The sequence below is a fragment of the Protomyctophum bolini genome (genome assembly GCF_963924005.1).
Source record: "Protomyctophum bolini genome assembly, chromosome: 13".
Classification (NCBI taxonomy): Eukaryota; Metazoa; Chordata; class Actinopteri; order Myctophiformes; family Myctophidae; genus Protomyctophum; species Protomyctophum bolini.
In genome coordinates this window covers 40508328-40526528 of record NC_137874.1, presented here as the reverse complement: position 1 = coordinate 40526528, position 18201 = coordinate 40508328, and the positions used below count along the sequence as shown (strand labels likewise).

Below are 18201 nucleotides of genomic sequence, written 5' to 3'. Positions count from 1 at the left end.
AATAGCTAAAGCATAACATGATGCTAACACCAAAATGGGTGCCCGGTCAGAATGGGTTAAGACCCGAGACCAGATTCTACAAATGTCTTCTATGAGTTTTGGGAATAACCTATGTTTCTAAGATCAGCATTGCTCAAACTATTTCATGTCAAGGACCCCCAGAATTATCCCTATTCGGCAGCTGATCCCAGCCAGCCAGGCACCCCCCAGAAGCAAATATTTGAGTTAAAAACGTTAGCTGTGAAAGAATACAGTATATATTCAAAGATTTGTGCCACATTTTCACAATTTCTTTTAAACATCTACAAGGAGCATTCAGTGATTTGGGTGATTTGGAAAAAAAACCCCGGTCCGCCCTGGTAACAAGATATACACATGCACGCACTACAGTGTGTGTGGGGGGGGGGGGGGCACGCGACAGGCCAACAGCACACATACAGGCCCGTCCCTGCTCGATCATGATTGGCGGAAGGCCCCTCTCAATCCTGATTGGATGAAGGCTTTGCCACCTAGCCAAAAACGAAACCTACGGTTTTTTGACCGTCAGGGGTTAACTGGGGACAGGGAGGAACTCCTTATAATGGTCAGCACACTCTATAGAGCGTCGCAGTCCCGCCCCCTTTCTTGACGACGCCAGGGCCCAGGAAATGATTCCCAATGTATTTTTCCCATAGACATTTCAAAAAGTTTTTATTTAAAGACGGTTACACCGCGGACAAGGCCAACTGGAGTCGTGACAACTCATGACACAAACACAATATTTTTGGACCAAACAAATAATTATTAAAGAAGAAAAACAACAAAAAAAGTGCAGTTTTTTTCTTCTTTGTAATTATTTTTTGGTCCAAAATATTGTGTTTGTGTCATGAGTTGTCACGACTCGAGTTGGCTTTGTCCGCGGCGTAACCGTCTTTAAATAAATACTTTTTGAAATGTCTATGAGGAAAATGAACGGAGAATCTTTTCCTGGGCCCTGGTAGGGGGCGGGACTGCGACGCTCTATAGTAGGGAGGATTATCACAACAAAACAAAAAAATACCGGTAAGTGATATTTGAATTAAGTGAAATCACTGAATATACCTTTAACATAATGGCTAAAGTGGTTAAAAGCTAAGCTGACACAGGTACGTTCCAGGTCTTAATGGGTTGCCAACAGTGAAATGTATCACATCACAGGTCAGGCATAGAGAAGTTGTCAAACTTTGGCTCCATGTTTGCGTTGATGCTTTGAACGTTGACGTGTTGATTGCGCGCGTTCTGATTCCGCTGCTTTTGCACACTGTGCTGCATGCCGTAACAAAAGTAGATGAGCAAACCTGTAAAACAATTAAGAAAATGTGTTATTATTATTTGATGTATTGGGCAAAAACCTCCATCCTTCCATCCATCCATCTTTACCACTCCGTAGTCGGGTCACGGGGGCAACAGCTCCAGACTTCCCTCTCCAGAGCCATTCTCTCATCTCCATTTTAATTGGTTGTGTTTTTTCGTAGATTATGAATGCCCTACTTGACCGTACTACAGCGCAGACCCACCTGTGGTGCGTCGATCGGCTTTGTCGGGCGTCTATCCGAAACACAATAATTGGCTCAGGGGATGGAAGCCGATGTTGATATTGGTCATTGCACACATACTCTTATACGGGCTGGGGCAGCGCATGTCAGCAGGGAGGGTTGGATTGAGGAGTAGTCCTCCCGGAGAGGGCTCCTCACTGGCAGGTTGAGTCAGTAGGATACAACAGTACCTCCACTGGCAGGTTGAGTCAGTAGGATACAACAGTACCTCCTCCCGGTGGGGGCTCCTCACTGGCAGGTTGAGTCAGTAGGATACAACAGTACCTCCTCCCAGAGAGGGTTCCTCACTGGCAGGTTGAGTCAGTAGGATACAACAGTACCTCCTCCCGGTGGGGGCTCCTCACTGGCAGGTTGAGTCAGTAGGATACAACAGTACCTCCTCCCCGTGGGGGCTCCTCACTGGCAGGTTGAGTCAGTAGGATACAACAGTACCTCCTCCCCGTGGGGGCTCCTCACTGGCAGGTTGAGTCAGTAGGATACAACAGTACCTCCTCCCGGAGAGGGCTCCTCAGTAGGATACAACAGCAGTGACAACACAGACATGTGTGTAGGGAGGAATTAAATGGCATAACGATTAAATTAGGGAGACAAAGCGAGTGAAAACTGTTGGCTACCCTACCCGTACAAAAGAAAATCCACAAGAATGCGGTTCAAAGCGACACGTTTTGAGCTTGTAGATCTGCTACTTTTGCTCTACTTTGTTAATTGGAATGCTGACCATGTACGGTTTTGGACATAATGTGATATGAGGTTTCCACCCGTAATTAATGCACGTTCATGATAATAATAATAATAATAATAATAGTCTCAGTCTCCATACCTACGGTCATCCAAATGGCATAGCGGATCCAGGTGTCAGATCCCAGCTGGACCATCAGGTAGATGTTTACAAACGTGCTGAATATGGGAAGCAAGGGCACCAAGGGAACCTGGAGAAATACAGGTCAAACTGTTAAGACAAGGGCACCAAGGGAACCTGGAGAAATACAGGTCAAACTGTTAAGACTCAGATAACCACCTAAGCCCTATATTGATGATAGTGATTTTCATTCTAACCTGTCGTGAATGAATTGACCCAAATATTATCTCTTCATGCTCAACATTATTTGTATTCAATCCACGTTCCGTCTGAGATCTGGAATTCTGTGTCATTTTCAATGAGTGTATAGACTAGAGCGCATCCAACGGAGCATGCAGAATATGACATGTATGGATTTACTCTTTTAGACAACCTTTTGTGCCACAAAATGTTAGCCTGGACTCGCTCGAGTTCCCCGATTTGTTTTGTCACTTCACTGTACTCTTGACAAATCAAATCACGGAACGCAGCAAATCAGACTGGAAACCAGGCTAACAAAATTGTGTTAAAAAGTTAACTAAAGACAACAAAGAGGCAGGAATTTACGGCTCTGGGTTACTACTTTCTAATCCGTGTGGGGATTCAAGGACCAAAACCTACCATGAAAGCAGCCTTGGCTGTGCTCTGAGGTTGCCTCCATATTAACAACCTACCATGAAAGCAGCCTTGGCTGTGTTCTGAGGTTGTCTCCATATTATCAACAACCTACCATGAAAGCAGCCTTGGAGGTGCTCTGAGGTTGTCTCCATATTAACAACCTACCATGAAAGCAGCCTTGGCTGTGTTCTGAGGTTGTCTCCATATTATCAACAACCTACCATGAAAGCAGCCTTGGAGGTGCTCTGAGGTTGTCTCCATATTAACAACCTACCATGAAAGCAGCCTTGGCTGTGCTCTGAGGTTGCCTCCATATTAACAACCTACCATGAAAGCAGCCTTGGCTGTGTTCTGAGGTTGTCTCCATATTATCAACAACCTACCATGAAAGCAGCCTTGGAGGTGCTCTGAGGTTGTCTCCATATTAACAACCTACCATGAAAGCAGCCTTGGCTGTGTTCTGAGGTTGTCTCCATATTATCAACAACCTACCATGAAAGCAGCCTTGGAGGTGCTCTGAGGTTGTCTCCATATTAACAACCTACCATGAAAGCAGCCTTGGAGGTGCTCTGAGGTTGTCTCCATATCAACAACCTACCATGAAAGCAGCCTTGGAGGTGCTCTGAGGTTGTCTCCATATCAACAACCTACCATGAAAGCAGCCTTGGAGGTGCTCTGAGGTTGTCTCCATAAGCCCAGGGCGGTGACCACCAGCAGCGCTGTGAGCACGGTGACCCCCAGGACGCTCCACCACTCCTGGCTCTGCAGGGAGGCTGCAGCCTGGCTGATGAGGAGGCTCAGCAGAACAGCTAACAGGACTGTATATAAAAATAAAAAAAATTGCATTTATGTAGCGCCTTTATTCATACATTCATTTACATAGATTGTGCATTACATTCACACACACACACACACACACACACACACACACACACACACACACACACACACACACACACGGGAGTGGAAACCATGCAAGGCACCAACCTGCACATCATGAGCAATTAGGGGTTCAGAGTCTTCCTCAAGGATACGGTAACTCTGGGGGAGCCCGGGTTCGAACTGGTAACCTTGCGGTTGCCATCCGGCCACTCTACCCCTGAGCCACCGCCAATAAATGTAAGTTATTTGTCATAACTGCCCTCTGAAGTTTTGATAACGGAGCCCAAAAGTATATGTATTCGTATGTCCAATGCCAAAAAAAACCCCACAATTAAATCATCAATCACAATTATTTGCATGACAATTAGTGGTCTACTTAAATGTAATCGTGACAGCTCTATTGGTTAGTGCTGCCTCCATTATATGAAGATACTACACATAAATACACAACACATTCAAACATTTATGACACTATAGTAAGAATCTATTTTACTATTTTACAATTTAGGCATTTAGCAGACGCACTTAATCCAGAGCGATTTACATTAGGCAAGAACAAAAAAGCATGGGAATACATCACATATTATATAGAATGCATTTATCATGAAACATGCGTAAGCTAAGAACGTATAGAACATATCTATATAATGACACTATACATATAAACTATACATATATACTATACTATGCTATACATATGTTAGAGGAGCGCCCTTGTTGCCGAAAGGTTGCCGGTTCGATTCCCCGGACGGGCAGGAAAAATCTGGGTGGGGAAGTGATTATAGTCATCACTCACCCAACACCGCTGAAGTGACCTTGAGCAATAAGGCACTGAACCCCCAACTGCTTCCCCTGGAGTAGTATAAGACTGTGGTTGTACTGGTCAGCTCCCAGGTTTTTGTGTGTGTGCGTGTGTGTGTGTGTGTGTGTGTGTGTGTGTGTGTGTGTGTGTGTGTGTGTGTGTGTGTGTGTGTTTTTCTATGTGCAGGGCGTTGCTGAAAATGAGCACCTGTGCCCTGGGTAAATAAATAATATAGTGCTATGACTACTACATACTACATACAATGCAATTATTGTTTCTGTTTCAAATGCTACCCAAGTCTAGAAAGTGCTACCTATAAGAAGATGTCATACTCATTATAACGGCCAGCACCGTCACGTTGGATGAGGTTCGAGCGGTGGGTTGTGACGGAGGAAACAAAAGCCCGGCCACCGTGAAGGACTCTTCTGGACTGGACTGGCCTGGTTCTTCACTTAGATCAGCCTCGTACCTGTCAGTAAAGACAGCAGATATGATTCACCCATCGGATGGCATTGGTCAGTGGTGGACAAAGTTCTTACTTTTTTTTTTAACTTTAAGTTCAAGTATATCAATACTGCAATGTAGAAATAAGTCCAGACATTCAACATTTACTCGAGTAAATGAAGTACTGGCTTCAAAATGTACTTAAAGTATGAACAGTACTCATTATGCAGAATATATTCAAAGAAGGGTACCTGAGTATCAGCATACATAATTATGGCAACGAGAGTACCTGAGTACCAGGATACATATGAGTACCTGAGTATCAGGATACATATGAGTACCTGAGTATCAGGATACATACGAGTACCTGAGTATCAGGATACATATGAGTACCTGAGTATCAGGATACATATGAGTACCTGAGTATCAGGATACATATGAGTACCTGAGTATCAGGATACATATGAGTACCTGAGTATCAGGATACATATGAGTACCTGAGTATCAGGATACATACGAGTACCTGAGTATCAGGATACATATGGCAACCAGAGTGTAGGCAAAGAGAGTTCCAATGGACATCATGTCGACCAGGGCCTTCAGGTCAAACAGCAGAGCCATGATAGCTGGACACACACACGCACGCACACACACACACACACACACACACACACACACACACACACACACACACACACACACACACACACACACACACACACACACACACACACACACACACACACACACACACACACACACACACACACACACACACACACACACACACACACACACACACACACACACACACACACACACACACACACACACACACACACACACACACACACACACACACACACACACACACACACACACACACACACACACACACACACACACACACACAGTATAAGTAGGCTACAGTAAAGTACACATGCCGACAGCTTTTTTTAATCCCACGATTTTTGTAACCCAGTGTCAATTGTCTAATCCTGGGCGCTCCCTACACTCCCTCTGCCAACCTGGGGAGAGCAACGGATTGACCTCATGTTTCCCAGGTTTATAAATACTCTAAGGGTTGGACGTAGCACGTAGAAGTCAAGGAACACGTACGTAATTCCAAACAGTGGTTATCCCAACCACAACCAGCCGGCTGGCCAGGGGGAGGCAGTATATAAGGATTACTGCTGGTTTTTACTTTTTTGTGAGGGTACAGGTCGTCTAGTCTAGGGTACAAATGTTGACAAATGTGTTGGCAAATATTCTCTTTTTGGCGGTCCATGACACAACCTTTTTTTTTAAATGGGGGTCTGACTGTAGCCAAAATACATATCAATTTGGGGGTCCTTGATATGAAAAGAACAACATGAAGTGACGGACGGTTTTTACCTGCTACGACCCCAGACACCAGAGTGGACGGTTTTACCTGCTACGACCCCAGACACCAGAGTGGACGGTTTTTACCTGCTACGACCCCAGACACCAGAGTGGACGGTTTTACCTGCTACGACCCCAGACACCAGAGTGGACGGTTTTTACCTGCTACGACCCCAGACACCAGAGTGGACGGTTTTACCTGCTACGACCCCAGACACCAGAGTGGACGGTTTTTACCTGCTACGACCCCAGACACCAGAGTGGACGGTTTTACCTGCTACGACCCCAGACACCAGAGTGGACGGTTTTTACCTGCTACGACCCCAGACACCAGAGTGGACGGTTTTACCTGCTACGACCCCAGACACCAGAGTGGACGGTTTTTACCTGCTACGACCCCAGACACCAGAGTGGACGGTTTTACCTGCTACGACCCCAGACACCAGAGTGGACGGTTTTACCTGCTACGACCCCAGACACCAGAGTGGACGGTTTTACCTGCTACGACCCCAGACACCAGAGTGGACGGTTTTACCTGCTACGACCCCAGACACCAGAGTGGACGGTTTTACCTGCTACGACCCCAGACACCAGAGTGGACGGTTTTTACCTGCTACGACCCCAGACACCAGAGTGGACGGTTTTACCTGCTACGACCCCAGACACCAGAGTGGACGGTTTTTACCTGCTACGACCCCAGACACCAGAGTGGACGGTTTTACCTGCTACGACCCCAGACACCAGAGTGGACGGTTTTTACCTGCTACGACCCCAGACACCAGAGTGGACGGTTTTACCTGCTACGACCCCAGACACCAGAGTGGACGGTTTTTACCTGCTACGACCCCAGACACCAGAGTGGACGGTTTTACCTGCTACGACCCCAGACACCAGAGTGGACGGTTTTACCTGCTACGACCCCAGACACCAGAGTGGACGGTTTTACCTGCTACGACCCCAGACACCAGAGTGGACGGTTTTACCTGCTACGACCCCAGACACCAGAGTGGACGGTTTTACCTGCTACGACCCCAGACACCAGAGTGGACGGTTTTTACCTGCTACGACCCCAGACACCAGAGTGGACGGTTTTACCTGCTACGACCCCAGACACCAGAGTGGACGGTTTTTACCTGCTACGACCCCAGACACCAGAGTGGACGGTTTTACCTGCTACGACCCCAGACACCAGAGTGGCGACGACAGGACTCTGTCTGTCACTCATCTGACTGAGAGGCCTGAAGAGCAGGCCGTCCCTCGCCATGGCGAAGAGCACGCGAGGCATGGGAAACATCGCCCCCAAGAGGCTATGGACGGGAAAGCACACAAAATATCAGACATTTAACTGTTCAATGATACAGAGAGTCTGTCACTGTGCCTCACACAAGTTCTTAGTTGTATCAGGAAGATGTCATCCCGTTTTTTAATTACCGTTCATGAAAATATACTTTGAAAATATGTTTCAATTATATTTCAGAATGTCCATTTCTACAATATACATTAATTTGCATCACCTATAGTCTGAACTAAGCACTCATTGCTAAATAGCAGTACTTGTTTTTGTTAATGTATTTTTTTAATACCGCTCGTTTTTGTGTACAGCCCTTTGGCCCATTTCTGTGATATCATATTGGGATAGAATAGAATTTGACGTGACTTTACAAGAGGCGGAAGACTATATGGCAAATCAAGTGGTGAAGTGAGTTTAACGATGTTTAACATTGTTTAATGCTTTGACTTTACTGTGTGGCTGTATGGGCTTGTCAAGGCCAGAAAGTAGTTTTTTGCCACTCCCCCCCCCCCCCCCCCCACACACACACACACCCTTCTTGTTTGTCCCTCTTTTGATTTTGATTTCTAGTTTTTAACATTTAAAACCTTTTTAAATAGTTTTCTAATAAATATGTCTGTACCTCTTTCTGTAAAGCGACTTTGGGTACCCAAAAAAGCGCTATATAAATCGTATATATTATTATTATTATTATTATAATTTTGCGTTCCTGCAAAACCTCCTCAATGTAATAGGTTTTCAATGTAATGAGTCCCGGGAAGCTCTCAATGGTCTCGCACCTTCCTACCTACATGACTGCCTGCCTAAATATGTCCCAAACCGCCCCCTAAGGTCTTCCACTGCTGGCCTGCTCGCTTTGCCTAAAAAAATGGCAACAAAAAAATACGGGGAAGCAGCTTTTTGCTTCTACGGGCCGTCGGCATGGAACAAGCTCCCACTGTACCTTCGTCAGGCAGCCTCTGTAGACATTTTTAAAGCTCAGCTCAAGACCCACTTCTACAACATTGCTTTTAATTGATCTTTTCTTTTTTTTTGTTATTTTTGTCCTCACTGTACTGCATTACTGCTTGTTTTTTAATGTCGTTGCCTTGCTTTTCTTTTATTCTCCATTGTTCTGTAAAGCACTTTGCGCTGCATTTCATGTCATGAAAGGTGCTATACAAATAAAGTTTTATTATTATTATTATTATTATTATTATTATTATTATTATTATACCTGGTAGACAGTGCAAAGATTGACCCCACGGGCACAACAACATAACATCCCATACCTGGTAGACAGGGCAAAGATTGACCCCACGCCCACGGGCACAACAACCTAACATCCCATACCTGGTAGACAGGGCGCAGATTGACCCCCACGGGCACAACAACAACCTAACATCCCATACCTGGTAGACAGGGCACAGATTGACCCCGACGGACACAACAACATAACATCCCATACCTGGTAGACAGGGCACAGATTGACCCCGACGGACACAACAACATAACATCCCATACCTGGTAGACAGTGCAAAGATTGACCCCCACGGACACAACAACATAACATCCCATACCTGGTAGACAGGGCACAGATTGACCCCCACGGGCACAACAACAACCTAACATCCCATACCTGGTAGACAGGGCGCAGAGTGATCCCACGGCCACGGCGTACTTGGCGGGGCCCCAGCCGATGTAGGAGAAGGCCACGGGCAGCGGGCTGTTGGCGCTCAGCAGGTAGTAGGGCATCATCAGGGTGAGGGCGGCCGACACGCCGAAGTACGCCAGGAAGCAGATGAGCAGCGACGCCACGATGCCCACGGGGATGGACTTCTGGGGGTTCTGGACTTCCTCTCCTGATCAAGGGCATTATTTATTATATAACCCATTCTGACCTGAGATCAGATTCATACGAGGTTTCCACTGGACACACACTGGTCTGATGAACCCATTCTGACCTGAGATCAGATTCTAAAAATGTCAGTCGTTCTTCGAATTTTTCAAAAATAGCAGACCTACAAGCTCGTATCGCGCCACTCGGTGGCGCGATATGAGCTTGTAGATCTGCTATTTTTCAATAGGTAAAGCATAACATGATGCTGACACCAAAATGGGTGCCCGGTCAGAATGGGTTAAACACACGTTTTATTTTATTTTTTTATCCCACGATTTTGTAACCCGTTTTTCACCCCTGTGCCAATCATCTACTGTGATCCTGGGCTCTACACACCCTCCGCCAACCTGGGGAGAGCAACGGACTTGAACTCATGCTCCCTTCATGCCTGAGTGTCCAAGTTGCTCCTTTACACCTGACAGGGGGGAGTTTCCCTGGTTGGACGTAGCGCGTGGAAGGAACACGTTATTCCAACCAGTTCCTTTCCCCTCTCCATCAGGCGCTCCGGCTGGCCAGGGGGAGGCAGTTTAGAGACCAGGATTGCTGCATGTTTTTGTGAGGGTACCTACCCTATAGGGGACACGGGGAGAACATGCAAACTCCACACAGAAACACAGATAAACACACGTTTTAACGTCCATCGGCATCACAAAACAACATCATGAAACATTATGAAAGACACTTCCCACCCCGCTCACTCACTGTTTGAACTGTTGCCATCAGGCAGACGTACGCTACAGAGTGATCAAGTCCAAGACCAACAGATTCAGTAACAGCTTCTATCCCACAGCGGTAGTTAATTGCACTCAATGCTGCTAAAGAATGATCTGTTGCTGCGACACTTTTAGTTTTTTTATCTGCTATCTTAAAGTACAATAAGGGTTTGTTGTGCGATAACAGCTGAATGACATGTTTGTGCATTAGTGCTGCTGGGGTTGTGCAATAACAAGAAGTCATGTGTGTTTTTCTTTTAGCTTGTATACAGTATGTTGTTTTGTGATATGATGCACTGATTGGTTGGCACTTTTAATTTCATTGTACACGTTGCAATGACAAAATAAAGATCTATCTGTCTATCTATCTATCTATCTAAAAACACTCACATGTTTAACTTAACCCATTTGGACCTGATTCTGCAAATGTCTTCTAAATCCTGACTGTTTTCTTGAAAAAGCCATGTTTTTCTATGTCAGTCGTTCTCAAACACATTCATGTAACTTTTCACGATTCTTCAAAAATAGCAGATCTACAAGCTCGTAGCGCGCCGCTCGTAGCGCGCCACTCGGTGGCGTGCTATACGAGCTTGTAGATCTGCTATTTTTCAAAAGCTAAAACATGACATAATGCTAACACCAAAATGGGTTAAACAGAGTATTTCTATAGTGGCCGTGTTGATATACTTTTACTTATAAGTAAAAGTCTGGAATTCTAAATTTACTTGAGTAAAAGTATACAAAATGTATCAAAAATGTTTTTAACACAACATTTTAACACTTTCTGTACACTGTCTTTGAAGAAACAAATAAATAAGAAATCTTCCTCCTAGTATAATCATAGTGTATCGGATGATCCTGTTTAATTTTTTTGGGGGTTTAAATAAGAAAACAATAAATACATTTGTACCCATCATTTGGGGCGTCTATAAAAAAACTCCACACTACTGCTAGTTACACTGGACGGTAGGACCATAATATTAGCTGCTCATGTGAGTGTGAGTGTGTGATATGTTGTATGAATTAATCATAAAATAATCCACACATAATGTGTGCCGTCTGTGTTCAAGGGCAAAGCTTCCAGGAACAATCGTTCCATTTATACCTGTTGTGGCGATGCAGTCGAAACCAACGAACGCGTAGAAGCACGTTGCTGCCCCCGCCAACGTTCCTTCGATCCCAAAAGGAAAGAAGCCGCCCTCGCCCACGTCACCGGTGGTCTCGTTCAGATAGCTCTGGTTTCTGGAATAGAACCGGCCATGAGTGTTACATGACATGGTGGTCTCGTTCAGATAGCTCTGGTTTCTGGAATAGAACCGGCCATGAGTGTTAATTACTCGTGCACGGCACAGTGTTAACATGACTTATTTTTTTATCGATTAATGAGCATTTAAACCCCATGAAGCTTTGAATACATTCATGGAGATGTTTTACTGTCTGAGCCAAACATTTAAAAGTAGGAGTAGGAGACTTGCAGAGTCCTCAATCCTGGTCTCTATACTGGCTGGAAAGGAACTGGTTGGAATAACGTGTTCCTTTTCCACGTGCTATGTCCTATACCGGGGAAACTCCCCCCTGTGGGGGGAAAAGAAGCGGCTTGGACTCCTCATGCATTGAAGGAAGCATGAGGTCAGTCCGTTGCTCTCCCCAGGTTGGCAGAAGGAGTGTATAGTGCCCAGGATTACAATATTTCACACTGGGTGAAAACTAAAAGAAATGGGTTACAAAAATTGTGGGATGAAAAAAAGAGATTGTGACAAAAACTAAATAAAGATCTACCCTCAGGATAAATCCTTACAGTTACACTCTCAGAGTTGAACTAACACTGGGGTTTACACTGCGTGTCGGTTTCATAAACATGTTACGTTGTGTGAATGGAGTGGAAGTGTGTCCGTAACGGTAACAGGAAGGGTTCATACTCGTATATGGATGCGTTGAGGACGGCGTCCACACTGATGCACCAGTTGTCAATGTCTCCCTTTATGAAGCCGGCGATGATGACGAACACCAACACCACGATGTTTATGACCGTGAACACCTTGTTCACGATGGCAGACTCTTTCACGCCGAAAGCCAGGATGCCTAGCAGGGAGAGGAAGCACAGGACAAACCGTTAGCACGGGACATGACGTCACCAACACGTTATGTTGCTCCCGATGCGATTCCGACCATTTGGATTTTGAGTATCTGCCGATAGTACACACACACGTCATACCAGCAGTGTTGATTCCGTCGACTGAAACTAAGACGGAAATTGTTCGTCGACTGCCATTTTTCACTGACGAAAACTAAATGAAAACTAAGCTATGACTAAAACTAAGACTAAATGTATTGACAATTTCGTCAAACAAATAAAAACTAGACTAAAATGTTAGGAAGGTTCTATAGTGGACAAGAGATCCACTTTTCAGCACGTGTAAAAACAGTCATTACGACGGCATCGAGGCCCGCCAAAATACATTTCAGTCGACTAAAATCTTATGACATTTAGTGGACTAAAACTAGACTAACTCCAAGACATTCCAGGTGACTAAAATGTGACTAAAACTAAATAAAAACTATTCAAATAGTGACCAAAACTAAAATCTAAATTTGCTGCCAAAAACAACACTGCAAGCAGCATACCACACCACACCACAGGTAAACCAGGCTCATTCATAGTCTGGATTTCCGGTGGTGAGGTGACCACCGGAGCTGAAATAACGTCGAGCGGTGGTGAGTAAAAACAGAGAGAAGGGCTGGAGCGGTGGCGGTGGTTTGCTCTTCACCGCGGCTCAGTGACGTCATGTTGTAGTTCGGTCACTTCGGTGGTCACCTCACCACCGAAAATCCAGACTATTATGTATGAGCCTTAAGTCTCATTACTGTTAGCTTTCACTCACACATCACAAAAGGCAAATATTGCACTTTTTAGTTGAAATCTTTAGTTACAGTATACTAGATACTTTGTTATCGGAAAACATACGTTGAATACTTCAGCCATTTCGTCCATTTGAAAATACAATTAAGATCACAAATTGCGACGCATTGTGAGCTTGTAGATCTGCCGTTTTCAAAATATGTTTTTACATTTGAATGCCTCAAATGGGAAATTCTGCATAGTGTAAGTACTTTAAGTACATTTTGATGCCAATACATTTGTACTTTTACCCATGTAAATTTTGAATTCCAGACTTTTTTTTAACAGAGTAGTTCTACATTGCAGTATTGTTTTTACTCAAGTCAAAAATGTAGTAAAAAAATTTACTACTTTTTCCACCACTGCAGATGACAGAATGAGGAGAGAGAGTCTGGGTAAGAAGAGAGTCCATCTTTAATTAATCAATCCTGAACACAAACAGCAGGAAAACAAAGTAAAACTGTCTAGAATATCCTCGTACAAGCATGTTCTTGGGATTAATTTCCTTAACAATATCATTTTAGGCAACCAAGTACAGGTCAATACAACATCTGAGAGTATAAAACCAGAAAAAGACTTGTTTACATAAGGGTCCTCCATTTTCAATTAATCAGAACAAGACGTACAAATAAAATGTGTGGCAGGCCAACACACAATAATGACTTCATCGTCATCCTATTGTCCAGAGTTAGACTGATCTTAATCCGAGTTCCCAGAAGTCTTATTTTTCGCCACTAGGGGGGCGAGACTGATCTAGGTAAGATCTTCAGAGTACCACCAGGAAGACCAGTGCGAATGACTGGAAAGAGTGTGTCAGTGAACCTGTGTGTGACGGTGTGTATGTGTGTGTTAGTATCAGGATCACAGAATGACAGCTTTCCTTCATTCCAGTCCAGTTGGACTCTGATCCTCTGAGGTTTCTGCTTCAATGAGAGATCAGTGAATGACCCTGAGGAGGATGCTCTGTATGTACCTGCATGTAAGTATATTATCCAGTATGGACCTGCTGTGATTCCCTTCCTCTGAGAGGACTCTGCTAACACACCTACATCCCAGCGTGTATTGTCTCCAACCTCAACATCCCAGCTGTGACTCCCTGAGTTAAAGCCCTCAGAACCAAGGACATACCAGAGCTGGTCAAATCTCTCTGGATTGTCAGGGAGCTTCTGTCTCTCTCCCTGTGTCACGCTGGTCAGATCATCAGACAGGGTGTAATCTGGATGGGCAGTGTTGGGGTCCAGAATGACAGGAGTGTAGGAGACAATGTCCTTCATCTTGTCCCAGACTCTGAAGGCCAGGTTGCCCAGGTGTTTGGCCACGTCTATCAGTGCTCCTGAGACCGGCTGTGGGTCCTGCAGTGTGAGCTGGACTCTCTCCATCGTGGTCTTGTAGTTCTGCAGGAATGAGATGTGTTCAGCTCTCAGCTCCTCCTCTATGGCTCTGATCGTGTGTGAGATGGTTGATATGTCTCTGTTCAGACCCTCCATCTTCTTCTTCATCATCTGACTCTTCTGCTGCTCTTCCTCCCTCAGTTCGGTGATCCTGGCCTCCTCTTCATCATGTAGAAACTGATGAAGCTTCTTAAACTGTTCCTTCATCTGCGTCTCTGTGTGCCGAGTCTGGAACGTAATGTGTTCTGCCGTTTGATCGTAGTTTGTTTTAGTTTTAATAAAGACCTCCAGTTTGTCCTGTAAAGGCTTCAGTGATTTCTGGACCTCCTCCTTGTGATCCAGAGCAGCTTGTCTCTCCTGTATGAAGGCCTCACACAGGTTCTTCAGAGACACTCCTTTATTGTCTTCTCTCGCCACCAGTCCTGCAGACAGGCTTTACAGAAGCTGTGGCTACAGGACACCACAACGGGATCTTTAAAGATGTCACAGCACACAGGACAGGAATAGTTCTCTTCCGAGAGAGACGACTTTGAGTTGGAAGCCATTTTAACACGCAGTCAACACCGGAACTCTGCCAATCAGTTGTCAGGTTGACAACCTTCGAAAACAAGACAGACAAAGATTAACAACATGTCCAATCAACAAATAAAATATTTAAACAGATGTTCCAATTAGTTAAACCATTCTTGTTTTTAAACAATAAATGTAGGCTAAACATCTTTTTAAACAAATACCTAAATTAAATTTTAAACAGGTAAACACCTTCAATATTTCAAATTAAGTAACAACTTTGGAATGAAGAGAGAAAAATAGCTGATGTTCAAGCATGTAGATCAGCTCTTTTTCAACTAGTGTTTTAAACCTTTAACCTAGTAAATCAATAATTGTCCACATTTAGAAGTCTTAAATTCTTAAGTGTAAATCATTTTAACTTTCTATTGTATCTTTTGTAAAGTATACTTTTAGACTGTCAAACACAAATTAATTGTGAATTCCTTTCCAATCCAAACTAGTACAAAACACATATTAGCTTTTAACACATATTAGCAGTATTGCAAACATAAATAAAACAATCACAAACCTCCTTGGACTAGGATAGGAACCCAGTAGACTTGTCTCTGGTACTTTGTTTGTGAGAATGCTCACTCCAGCCTTTTCAGGTGTTTCAGCTCAGGCAAACGAGCAGCTCTCTTGCTGGTGCACTCTGGGAGATGTAGTTGTCTGAGGTGTCATAGAAGACTCTTGCTCCATTTCTGAGGCAGGAACTAGCCTGGTTTAACCACTCGCCCATGAAAACATTTCATTGTCTCCACCAGGCCGAAGGCAAGGGGGGAGAGTATGTTTTGCACTCCGTCCGTCCGTGTGTGTGTGTGTGTGTGTGTGTGTGTGTGTGTGTGTGTGTGTGTGTGTCCGTCTGTGTACAGCTAATCTCCGGCACCGTTAACCCGGTCAATGCCAAACTTTGCACACACACTCCCTGGATGCCAACGATGAACCTCTGCCCCAATTTTTCTAGAATGGCCTGTTATAGCGCCACCAAAAGGTGGATTTTTGCTAAACACATTTTTGGAACAAAATGCCTCAAATCATCCAATTTCCATCCAAGCCGTAAGAAGAAATGGCACCCTTTTCATATTGGCTTATTATAGCGCCACCAGGAGGCCACAACCTGACCTGCCCTGGTGGAGACTTGTGCCGCGAGGGGCACTTTTTCTAGCTTTCTTATCAACTATAGTCAACTAGTACCAACAAGGTCGACTAGTGGATTTACTAGTCGACAAGTTGCTTAACCCATTCTGACCTGAGATCAGATTCATACGAGGTTTCCACTGAACACACACTGGTCTGATTAACCCATTCTGACCTGAGATCAGATTCTAAAAATGTCAGTCGCTCTTCGATTTTTCAAAAATAGCAGACCTACAAGCTCATAGCGCGCCACTCGGTGGCGCGCTATGAGCTTGTAGATCTGCTATTTTTCAATAGCTAAAGCATAACATGATGCTAACACCAAAATGGGTGCCCGGTCAGAATGGGTTAAAGCTCTATAGGCTTCTGTGTGTCTATTTAAAAGTGCAGGTAAGTTGAAGTCTGCAGTTTCACAACTCACATTACAGCAGATGTGTTCAGCTAAACTATAATACATTTTTTTTTAAATAAAAACAAAAAAAATGATCGGTTTGTCTTTGTGTTTTTTTTTTTTATGTATCTTTCAGACGTGGAAGGCTACATGAAGACAGACGACAGAATGCGTTTAGCCAAAGAACGGCGTGAGGAGAGAGAGAGGAGTCTGGGTAAGAGAGACCATCTTTAATGAATCAATCCTGAACACAAACAGCAGGAAAACAAAGTCAGAGAATATCCTTTACAAACATGTTCTTGAGACTCGTTTCTTTAACCCATTCTGACCTGAGATCAGATTCATACGAGGTTTCCACTGGACACACACTGGTCTGAACAACCCATTCTGACCTGAGATCAGATTCTAAAAAATGTCAGTCGCTCTTCGATTTTTCAAAAATAGCAGACCTACAAGCTCGTAGCGCGCCACTCGGTGGCGCGCTATGAGCTTGTAGATCTGCTATTTTTCAATAGCTAAAGCATAACATGATGCCAACACCAAAATGGGTGCCCGGTCAGAATGGGTTAACAATTACATTTTAGGCATTTAGCCAACGTTCTGATTGATATATTGACTGACATTTCTATTTTGCACTGTTAGCAGAATGGGTATACAGTTCAAGGAAGTACACAGCAATACAAAATCTACTAAGAGTATATAACAAACAACTATAAGACGTGTTTACATAAGGGTCCTCCATTTTTCAATTCATCAGAACAAGACATACAAATAAACACTTCTATGCAAAATATTATATAAAATTAAAATAAAGAAAATAAACCATCAAATACACCAGTGTTTCCCCTATACGGTATGCCAGGGGAATTCAAACACACAATCATGACCAGCCACCACAGTATGATTATTGTTGTATATTGTAACGTAGTACAGGCAGCCGCGAATAGGCCCAAAAAAATAAGGCAAATATAACACAGAAGAAGACTGAAAAAACCCCCCAAACATTTCACGTGTGTGTGTGTGTGTGTGTGTGTGTGTGTGTGTGTGTGTGTGTGTGTGTGTGTGTGTGCCGTGCACGGGCCATGCACGAGCATGCATATGCGTGAAAGCTCCCTCCTAGAGAAAACACTGTACATGGTTATAGAAAACACTGTACATGGTTATAGAAAACACTGTACATGGTTATAGAAAACACTGTACATGGTTATAGAAAACACTGTACATGGTTATAGAAAACACTGTACATGGTTATAGAAAACACTGTACATGGTTATAGAAAACACTGTACATGGTTATAGAAAACACTGTACATGGTTATAGAAAACACTGTACATGGTTATAGAAAACACTGTACATGGTTATAGAAAACACTGTACATGGTTATAGAAAACACTGTACATGGTTATA

At 44.0% G+C, this 18201-nt stretch overlaps 2 protein-coding genes across 2 annotated transcripts in view; both read right to left on the bottom strand.

Moving 5' to 3' along the window:
- Positions 1–1170: 1170 nt before the first annotated feature.
- The window catches only part of LOC308327682 (cationic amino acid transporter 2), a gene marked incomplete at both ends in the record, with an annotated part of 23682 nt that continues 6651 nt past the window's right edge, over positions 1171–18201 (bottom strand). Inside the window, 9 exons of the mRNA XM_080781207.1 lie at positions 1171–1316; positions 2395–2503; positions 3682–3848; positions 5047–5183; positions 5682–5784; positions 7712–7848; positions 9451–9673; positions 11530–11666; positions 12344–12506. Coding sequence (XP_080637333.1) covers positions 1171–1316; positions 2395–2503; positions 3682–3848; positions 5047–5183; positions 5682–5784; positions 7712–7848; positions 9451–9673; positions 11530–11666; positions 12344–12506 — 1322 coding nt within the window. The remainder of the gene's footprint in view (positions 1317–2394; positions 2504–3681; positions 3849–5046; positions 5184–5681; positions 5785–7711; positions 7849–9450; positions 9674–11529; positions 11667–12343; positions 12507–18201) is intronic.
- The window catches only part of LOC308327065 (E3 ubiquitin-protein ligase TRIM39-like), a gene marked incomplete at its 3' end in the record, with an annotated part of 6313 nt that continues 2169 nt past the window's right edge, over positions 14058–18201 (bottom strand). Inside the window, exon 2 of the mRNA XM_080780204.1 lies at positions 14058–15147. Coding sequence (XP_080636330.1) covers positions 14058–15147 — 1090 coding nt within the window. The remainder of the gene's footprint in view (positions 15148–18201) is intronic.